At 33.5% G+C, this 10476-nt stretch overlaps 1 protein-coding gene across 1 annotated transcript in view; it reads left to right on the top strand.

The window, feature by feature from the left end:
• The first annotated feature begins 7613 nt into the window (after positions 1 to 7613).
• LOC132178294 (probable methyltransferase PMT8) overlaps positions 7614 to 10476 on the top strand; it is a 3330-nt gene continuing 467 nt past the window's right edge. Inside the window, exons 1-5 of the mRNA XM_059590736.1 lie at positions 7614 to 7894; positions 9004 to 9436; positions 9530 to 9694; positions 10030 to 10212; positions 10423 to 10473. Coding sequence (XP_059446719.1) covers positions 9161 to 9436; positions 9530 to 9694; positions 10030 to 10212; positions 10423 to 10473 — 675 coding nt within the window. The 5' untranslated portion in view covers positions 7614 to 7894; positions 9004 to 9160. The remainder of the gene's footprint in view (positions 7895 to 9003; positions 9437 to 9529; positions 9695 to 10029; positions 10213 to 10422; positions 10474 to 10476) is intronic.

The raw sequence follows: 10476 nt of genomic DNA on the forward strand, positions 1-10476 counted from the left end.
GTTCTTTGCATTGAAAAATATTTTATGGTTCCCATTCAAAAAGATTATTGTGAGCTTTCCTAGTTATACCGTAGCAATTTTTTACTTTTGCGGGGTGTGGGTGTGTGATCCTCGTGTAATTATATGGTAGCATTCTTAAAAATTAGGATGGTAAATAAATCAGTTCATTCGACAACCCATTTGGTTTAACTCGACTCAAACTCGAGCTTGTTACTGTAAAAACCCACTCGATTAATAAATGATACATACTCGACTCGCTCGAGAAAACTCGATAAGGGCTCATGACCTCAGCTCGTTTAAAGCTGTGCCGGTTCGTTTGTCCGACTCGTTAGCTCGTTCATATATCGCACAAATATATATTAATTTATTACTAAAATTAGTTATATAAATTTAAGTATGTAAGTATTATACGTAATATAAATTACTTAATATTTATATTTATACTATAGATAAATGTCTAGAGGTTGTTTTAAAATTCGGGCTTGAACTCTACTCAAATCATACATTAAAGAATTTAATAGCTTAACTCGAGCTCGAGTGGAGCCCGGCTCAACTTGAATAGCATTCTCAACGAACTCGAGCTCAAGCTTGAGTTTGCCCGAATTTTAAACGAGCCGAACTTGAACACACATTTCATAGCTCAACTTGAACTTGAGTTCGGCTCGAATAAGCATCTTCATAAACGAGTCAATCTTGAAATCCTAAAACTCGACTCGACTCGGCTCGATTACAGCTCTATTAAAAATCATAAGCATTGTTTTATAAATAAATGATTTATTTGCCATCTCAACCTACAGCTATATATATATATATATGAACCGAAAGGTAAAAAATTAAGAACCTTCTAAAAAATACAAAAGCTATGGTAAAATTTGAAATATTTCATTAGAATTAAAAGTTAGAGAAATATTTAGTTTCATTTTCCTACACATATTTAGTAAATTTTTATACAATAGATGTGCAAATCAATTATTGAATCTATGGGACCTAGGTCCCACAAATTCAATGATAAATTTTTTAAAAATTGACAAGAGATAGGTAGGAAAATTACACCAAAAGATCTATGAGAGTTGAGATTTTAAGAGTTCTATTGTAAAGTCTTCTTAATAAATCTAGAAGGTTTTAACCCTTATCATATGTATTAGATAAATTTTGAAAGGACACAAGAATTACATAAAAATGACATTTAGCATTACTCTTTTACTCCTCCAATATATACTTTAAAATAAAGTATTTTCATTCATTTTGCTATAGTGAACTTTCATTCATTCATTGTAGCACCTTGAAGTCTTTCCTTTGATTTTTATTTTTTTATTTTTTTCTCTCACATCTCCCCCTCTCCCTCTCTCCATTCTCTCTCCCTCAACTTTCCCACAATAAAAAAATACGTTGAAAATAATATTTAAAGAAAGCAATAAGTGATAGATAATTTTGAAATTTGTATTGAAAAATTAGTAGTTAAAATAGAAAAATGTATATTTTCAGTAGCTAAAATAGGCACTATTGCTAGAAATGTTATAAGATATGATCGGAAGTTCCTTGAGCTTTAATTGAAATATATAGCCAAATTAATTTTGGACTAGTTTCAAGATAATTGTAAGGAATGCAGCTAGTCATATCAAGGTAATCAAGGTTATCATCGTACATCTAATCCATGCCTGATTTTTATATATGCACCTCAAATTAGGAAACTAGAAGAAGAATAATTTGTAACATGGATCCATCAATATTATACAAGAAAGGGATAGAAAATAAGTCTAGAGCTCAAGATATAAAACCCAACTTGAAATATAAGACCCATCCTCCTAAAAATTCAGGTATCTCTTTATCTAAAAGAATTATATCCATCCTTTTTCTCTCTTATAGGCAAAAATATTCTACATTTTCAAATCACAATATTTTAAGAACGCAGTCTCAACCGATACATTTTTTACAATTTGATTTAAAATTATACTTTTAATCTACAAAATCCCAATGTTAAACACATTAATGTTAGCTTTCAAAACACACAACCTAACTCGCGCCCCTAGCCTCGGCCCAACTCGAGGCTAACATTTGAAAAGCGCAACCTACACGTTCCCTTAGCCTTGGCCTAACCCGAGGCAAAAATGTTGACTTGGCCGTTGGATGCTCCTCTATTAGTAGGTTAAAGTCACTCTAATGATTCTCTTCTTATTTTGCGAGTGACCTTCATTAGGTTTAAAATTAATGATGCGAAATTTTATATCATTAGTGCACATACATGTGGTAATTAATTATATGCAAAGTGCCTCCACGAATTGTTGTAAGGACAATCTAGTGTAGGTTTAAATTTTTTATTTGGCTCATTCTTGGCCTTGAGTCAGACTATGCTGTAAAACAATCATTCCAACACGACTTCGTGAGATAGTTGGAAAATTAGTTAAAAAAAAAAAAAAAACAATCTATGAGCCCTAAACATGTTAATTAAAATGGTAGTTATAATTAAGAAACTTAAATACCACATAAAGAATAATATAATTATTTTGTGAGTCTTTTATATATTTTGTAGATGCTTTAGCTTTTCTTTTCCCTGCAAATGTGTAGGATGGAGTACAGAATCAAACCACAGTACATATTTTCAAGAAAGCAGCGTCACTGACGTGCCTCGGAATTCATATCCATTAATTTCACAATGCCTTCAATCAATCATCGACAACCATTAATGAAAACGGAGATTAATTTAATTTAATTATTATAAATAATCAGAGAGATTATAAATAATTAATGTTGAAGCTGCTGTCTTTGTCATTAGCAAAGAGTGAAGTGGTGCTTAGCAGAGGAGGTGAGAGAGAGAGAGAGCAATGATAGATAGTTAGGGTAACTTTTCACGTACACAACGAATCTGGAACAACAAAACAAATTAATAGTTCTAAAAATACAACAGGTACGAGAATTCCGCACTCTCGGGTCACTTCGAGTTGACAGAAGGTGGGGTTCTTTTTTTGGGGCCTACACGGCCTGTCCTTCGCACGTGCTGCCCCGTCATTCATGTCGGACACCGCCTCTTGATCCAGTCAATAGCGTGATCCCAGGTCGATCTGTCACCACGTGGCTCCATCTTCGCCGTTAGAGTCAGTGTCGCCCTGATTTGGACCATACCAACCAAATCACCCTTGTCACGTCTGCGTCAGTATTTTCAGTTGCTCTTTTCCACGCCTTTATTTTTATTTATATTTATTTTTTCTGGTAAAATTAGGAAAAGAGACGCATTCAAAAATTTCCACTTTCACTCCACTCGATCGGGAATGAGACATTCATTTTTAACCTGTCTATTTTATAAATTTAATAATAAAAAAAGAATAATAATAATAATGATCAATATGAGATTAAGATAATATATATTCTTAATATCATATTGATCATTATTAATATATTCTACTAGATGTTACAACAAAGTTGATGCATATGGTTTGACAAAACTTTTAAATGGTTTTTTTTTTTAATGCAACTTAAAGTTGAAAGTAATTTTTAAATATTTTATGTTTTAAGTTATTTGTTAATATTTATTTTAAGTTAAGTTTCTTGCAAGTTATAATGCCTCACAACATAAGCTTCAAAATGAATTTAATAGGATTTGGTTTAAGTCCTGTAAAAATAAAAACAAATTACCACACAATAGATAAAGAGGGAGTTAAATTAGATTTGATCAGTTTAAAAAAAAAATTAGAACCAATGTTGTAGTCTCTTTACAACATAGCCAAATCCAATTTTATATCAGGAGTGAAATGTGATTTATATCACAGTGTAAGAATAAATCATTTCATAAAACCATGATCATTACTCATTAGGGTTTTGTTATGAGTGTTACAATTTTTATTACAAGTTTTTTTATAAATAGATGTTGCAGTTTATGTGACATTTACCACATCACTCACTAAATAATTAAATTTATTATCAATTTTTCTTGCTTAATTTTTTCATTCATGCTGTGTCATATCCTTTTCAAGTAAATTTGTAAAAAGATTATAATAAAAATTAATAAATAGATCTATTGTCAAGTCGCATGTCTTTTCATTAAAACCCAACTGATCTTATATATGTGTAGAAGTTTTTGCTAAAAGAAAAATGCATAAATTCATGATTTAGATTGAGAAATGTTATACACATTTTAACAACAAAAAAAAAAAAAAAAAACTCTGTTAAATGTGGGATGAATGTGTCAAATGTTATGATTAACTAAGACCTTTGACATGCATCTTGTTGGATCATGAATCAGCTATATTGGGCCTGGTAATCGGCCCATCAGTTAAGCTCAATCATTTCTATTGTTCACCAATCTTATACTCGATAAAGTTATACTTATCTAAACTCGGTATACCCAACACTCGATCCCAAGACTCGGTAAGCCGAGTCTTAAGTGGATTATCGAGTATTACTCTCGGAATATTAGATGTACTTGCATGATATTTTGTTCATCCTTCCTTAAATATATATATTGCTTGACACGTGGATCCTTGGTAAAAGTCCACAGTGTCAAGCAAACAGGTACAACCCGATGCCTATAAAAGAGGGGTCTCATCTCAGATTTTGGTAACTTCATTTTTTCTCTCTTTAACTGAATATCCCTGATTATTATTATCTTACCCATCATATTCGAAGTTATAATTTTCTTAAACACAGTGACTAATTTAGGCACCGGAGCTATCCCCCGCCGGACAACGCTGGCAGCTTTAATCCTTTTTCTTGTTATTTTGTAGCCCAGTAATTCTAGCAGATACCAAGGTATTTATGGGGTCCATCCCACATCATCATTCGGAAAATTGTCCAAACACATCTTGTAAAAGTTTGTTACGGAATCTTATTTTATAATACAGTGAAAATTAATTATATAAAAACCAAGAGATATGGATCATGCGTGGTTTAAAAAAAATCCGATAATATTATATATGTTAACTATTCATTTTAACCATTATTAGTTGATATAGCACCATCATGATCGTCAACTCTAATATCGCTTATAAGGGAGATAAACGCTTGCGAAATCTCCAAATGACACTTCGATATAATACCATCGAACTTAAGCAAATATATTTGGATCAAACAATATCAAATTAATAACTTATTTTTACTTATTATTACATAATGTGAGATTCCAGCAAGTTATAGGAGAAGAAAGATTATCTCATTTGGTCTACAAAAATAAGAAAGAAAAAGAAAAAGAGAGAGATAATCCTCTTAGTTAAGTAACATTTATTATATCCTCGAAGGAAATATCTTGAAGCAACTCATGACAAAATGGTAAACAGTGAAATTATATAAAATAAAAAACTATATATTTACCAAATCTGCATGAATGGGAATATAGGGAGGGAGGCCTGACTAGGGTAGGCCCAAACAGTAGTTGCTAACGTATGAACAGAATTTGGTCGACGTCCATTCAGTAGACTGTTGAAAAATATCAGTAGACCAAAACAGTAACTTTTTTTTTATTTTAATTTTAACCAAGAAAACAAACTCAACCAAAAAAAATTAAAAAATAAATAATAACACAGAAAACAAGGCATTATATAATCTATGGAGGGAGAATATGATATATGCCCCACCCTTTTCTTTTCTTTTCATGGTGGTGGGGCAAAGCAACATGTGCAATGACGTCGTTATATCGTGAATTAGTTGCACGAAATTAATATTGCAAAGACTTTTTTGCATTATTTTGAAAGTTTTTTTTCTTTTTAATATTTTTAAAATACCTTTTTGTCGCCAACTTGGAAATTGACAGGACTAATAATTATAGAATATTTGAATTTTAGGGTGCGATGAATTATGACCCTGCCGACTTACCATTTGACTGTTTGAATTGTGGGTTTTGCTTAAACCCAACCCAAAATAATGAAGTCCGATATGTCACGGGTTTTGGCCCAAATGCCTAAGGCAGCCCTAAGCCCAGACCCTCTTTTACCACACTGGGTGACAACGGTCGCCAATTGGCAATTTGTGAAGCTGCTGGCCTCTACAATATGATCTCAGCCCAACAATGACGCCAGACCCACGGCCCAATGTGGTCTCGCTGCAAGGCCGTGGGTCTGCTGACGGCTTTTGCTTCTTTTTTCTGCCTTATATATATATTCCCGGGTGTTAGAGCTGAGATGATATTCCCATGGCTTCCCTCGTCAAACAAAGAATTATGATGGGACACGATGGACCCTATCTATTGCTTCTTCCTTTTTCACGACTCAAACAGAAACAAACAAGAGAAAACAAACAAAAAAAAAAAAAAGGGAGGGAGGAAGGGGGGAGGGGAACAATTATTGGGAGAAGGGAAAAAATGAAAATGCTTTAGTAGAAGCGGCTTATCTACCAAAGTTATGCATAAAGGTGTACAAGCAGTTGCGGTTGCAATTATTTTTTCTTAATTGTAACCGCTTTAAGCGGTTATTATTTTCAAGTAATCGCGGGCAATTATGTGGTTATTGAAAATTAATTATTAACTCTTCCTAAGTAATTGCGGGCACTTATTATAATGTTTATACACACAAAACTAATTATAAATTAAATTAAAAAAACAAAAAAACTTTTCCTTTGATTCTCTCTTGCCAGTTGCCACTCATTCCCTTAGATCACCTAATATTTGGATGTCGTTTTTCTTTTGGAGCTCTATCATACAAGGGCCATATTTGAGATCCTTCTTGTACGTTTCATATGGTCCTGTCTAATCTTAAATGGGCCTCATTCTTGGATCCCACTAAACGTGTTGTTTACACTAAACTAATAGTGATAATAATAAAGAAAATAAACTAAATGAATATGAAAAATAAACGAAACCTCAATATATTAGTAAAAAAAAAAGAAAAAAGAGGTGATTCATAATTTCTTTAATTTTTAAGACCAATCTTCGCTGGCCATTTCTGATTCAAGATCTATCCATGCCATTCTCCAAGTTTAAAACCTTCAAAAATTTGAAGATAATGTTTTTTTTTTTTTTTTTTTTTAATTAGAATAAACTCTTACGCGTTCATTAATAAAACATTAACTCCTACAACTTTCAAGATGACATAAAACATCAAAGCATACAACTTTCAAAGATCATATCATGAAAGAAAAAAAAAACATGATATTCGACCATTCACATGTTCTTCGCATCTTATTGGACAGTTACTTTTGTCAACTGTCTAAAGATGAGTTGCCATATTTGCTTCTCTTTAACTCCTAGTATGCAACACTTGCAAGGATTATTACCTAGATAAATGGTACATTTTTTAAAAACACACGATATAAAAGGCTAAACCACAATTTTAAATGGTAAAATAAGATTTTGTCAAATACTTAATTGTATTTTTATTAACTATTTTTTGAAATCCTCTTTTTTTTTTTTTAAATAACACTTTTTAAACTGTCAAACCAAACTAACACTTAGTTATCTCAAACCGTTTTGTTAATAAATAATCTAATTGATTAATAATTATCACTAAAGCAATCTGGCGATAGATAAGTTTTTATGAGACGAATTCAACTAGATCTCCCTGGTAATGAATGATCATAGATCTGTTTATCCCATAATCACGACATCTAGCATCACGCGCTTTCGGCAAAAGACGATTTTGCACCTGTCGACAGCAAGAAGGCGTTTTGATAAACCTGTTGACAACCTCGACAGAAAGGGAAAGTGCGCACTCACACACACCCACTCATGCGTACACGTATGCACACCGAGTGGGAGTGCCGAGTCACTGAGTCGAGTCCCTCCGCGCAAAAAAAAAAGAAATACAAAAAGCGAACTCTGAGATCTGATCTTTCTCTCCCTCCATGTGCGCCATTTATTTCCTTTTATAGAAGTGGAATAAACAGAAACCACTCTAACCCAGATCTTTCCCCTACAAGTGTAGGACTCTTCGGTGCCAGAATCAGACGCACTTCGCTAATCGACTCAAACCCAGTAAGTTTTTTGCCTTCTGTGCTTGTTTCTTCGCGTTTGTGTTTGTGGGTTTTGGTTAGATTTTTGTTTTTATTGCTGGATCTGGTTGAATCGGCATTTCTGGGTGAGGTTGATTTTCTGGTTTTGATGCCGAATGGTTTAAATTTGATGGTTCAATTTGTGTTTTTGCATGTGGTGGATTGGTTATTTGTCCTTGTTTGAGAAAAAAAAAAGGGTGAATTTGATAACTAATGATGCTTTTGCAATGCGAAATGCGGTTTTGTATTGGTCTTTGTCCCAGATCTGCAAGTTCCACTTCAGTGAGTGGCTCAGAGAAAGTGTCATTTTCTTTGTTGCTCGGATTTCAATTTCATTACGGGACGTTGACGTCGGATAGATCAATTATATTGCTAACTCTTCGTTTTAATCTGCATTTAATATTTGACTCAATCTTTCCTTCTTGGACCAATCATTTCGTTGCTTGGTTGTCAATATACTAGATGCAATTGTGGTTGGTTAACCTCAACTAGCTTTAGTGCTTATTCTTGCTTTTCATTTTTTATATGCACTATTGGTTCATAGATTTTGACTCAAGAACGCGGATTGAAATCTTGGGAGACAAGTTTGCGACTTGCTATTGAACTTTATTGGTACAAAAATTTACCACGGTAATATGAGGGTGCTTGTTTATGAGAGGAACTATACATAGATATTAACTAATTTGTTTTCCTCACTAATGATCTGTGAATTTTCATTTCCACAATTGTTTTATATCTTTTCAACTCATCAGATTTGAGATGGATTGGGTGAGGTTTCTTATATTGTCTCATTAGTAGTTATATTGATGGGATCGATTTTTATTTATCAGTGCTATTATGTCCTGTATGACTTTGTTGAACTTAGAAGTTCAGGAAGTCTGATATAATTTTGTGTACTTGAGTGTTTTCTCGTGCTTTTAATTTCTAACGTTTTCAATCAAGCAGCATGAGTAAGAGGTCTTTTGAATTCTTGGTAAAGTAGTTTACATTTTTTTGATCAAAGCGTAGAAGCAAGAACTTAACTAACTCTTGCATACTATGCCTGTATGCTTTACAAAGTTAGCTAATGGTTGTTTGATTGTAATTTTACAGGTCTACTGTTCTCTGTGATAAATCTTTTGGGATTTCATATCTTATTAGTGGATTTGACACAAGATGTCTTCATGAAAGGAGATCTGTGTTGTGATCTTTGCATACATTAGTGGAAGTGCAAAGCAGTGATTGAAGAACTTAAGAAACTAAATAGAGGATGAGGGGAAGATCTGATGGTGTGCAAAAGAAGCGTTTAATCACTTCTGTGTGTGTTGTGTCAATCTTTCTTGGTTTTCTGTATGTATACTATGGATCCATTTTTGGCTCTAAAAGCCGCGGTGCATCAGCTATAGAATATGGCAGCAAATCTTTGAGAAGACTCGGTTCATCGTATTTGAGTGGGGATGACGATACCGATGGCAAGCAAGATGAATCTTCAACAATATTTGGTCAGGAAGATGGAGAGGATAATAACACACCAAAAAGTTTCCCCGTAAGCCCTTTACAGCTATCCTTGGTTTTGAGCCCCCCTGGTCTGTTTACTTTGTTTTCTTAATGGTATTAATTTGTCTACTTATTTTTGAAGGTTTGTGATGATCGGCATTCAGAATTAATTCCCTGCCTTGACAGAAACCTTATATACCAAATGAGATTGAAGCTGGACTTGTCTTTAATGGAGCACTATGAAAGACATTGCCCTCCCCAAGAAAGGCGGTACAACTGCTTGATTCCTCCTCCACCAGGATACAAGGTGAGGATATGCTTATGCTAAGATTGAGTGAGAGAATGATGTGGAATATTTTCTTATCGTTCTCTGATCTTGTAAATATCAATGTCCGTTGCTCATGTGAGAGAACGGTGTTAGAGTTAAAAGCTATAATGTCCAAATCTCTTTATGTTTGGATGGCAGCTTACAATAGTCTTCGCTTTTCTAATTTTTCTAAATTTTTAGATTTGTGTTCTTGTTATTCTCCCTAATTAAGGGTCTCTCTTGTATATTTTTTGTGTACTTCATTGCGCTCCTTTTCCTTTTCTGATGATATTGACTTATTATAAAAAACGTCTTTTGCTCATGTGATCGTACAGATCCCAATCAATTGGCCAAAAAGCAGGGATGAAGTATGGAAAGCAAATATACCTCATACTCACCTTGCACATGAGAAGTCTGACCAGAACTGGATGGTTGTAAAAGGTGAAAAGATAGTATTTCCTGGTGGAGGCACTCATTTTCACTATGGAGCTGATAAGTATATTGCTTCAATTGCAAAAGTAAGTCGACTGCTGGCCCTTAAAACCTTTTTAAAAATGCTCCTTGAGTTGCTAGTCCATATAGAATTGTGCGTATGTTCTCTTTGCTGTGTATTTCTTATGGCTTATGTGCCTTCTTTTGTTGATCTTGCTGTTTCTTTGGTACACTTTTTTATTAATATTTGTGTACTTCATGGATGAAGCAATAATCTTATGTGGCAAATTTTGCAGATGCTCAACTTCTCAAACGACAAGATAAACAATGAAGGAAGATTAAGAACAGTT

This window comes from Corylus avellana, chromosome ca4, assembly GCF_901000735.1.
Source record: "Corylus avellana chromosome ca4, CavTom2PMs-1.0".
Taxonomy (NCBI): Eukaryota; Viridiplantae; Streptophyta; class Magnoliopsida; order Fagales; family Betulaceae; genus Corylus; species Corylus avellana.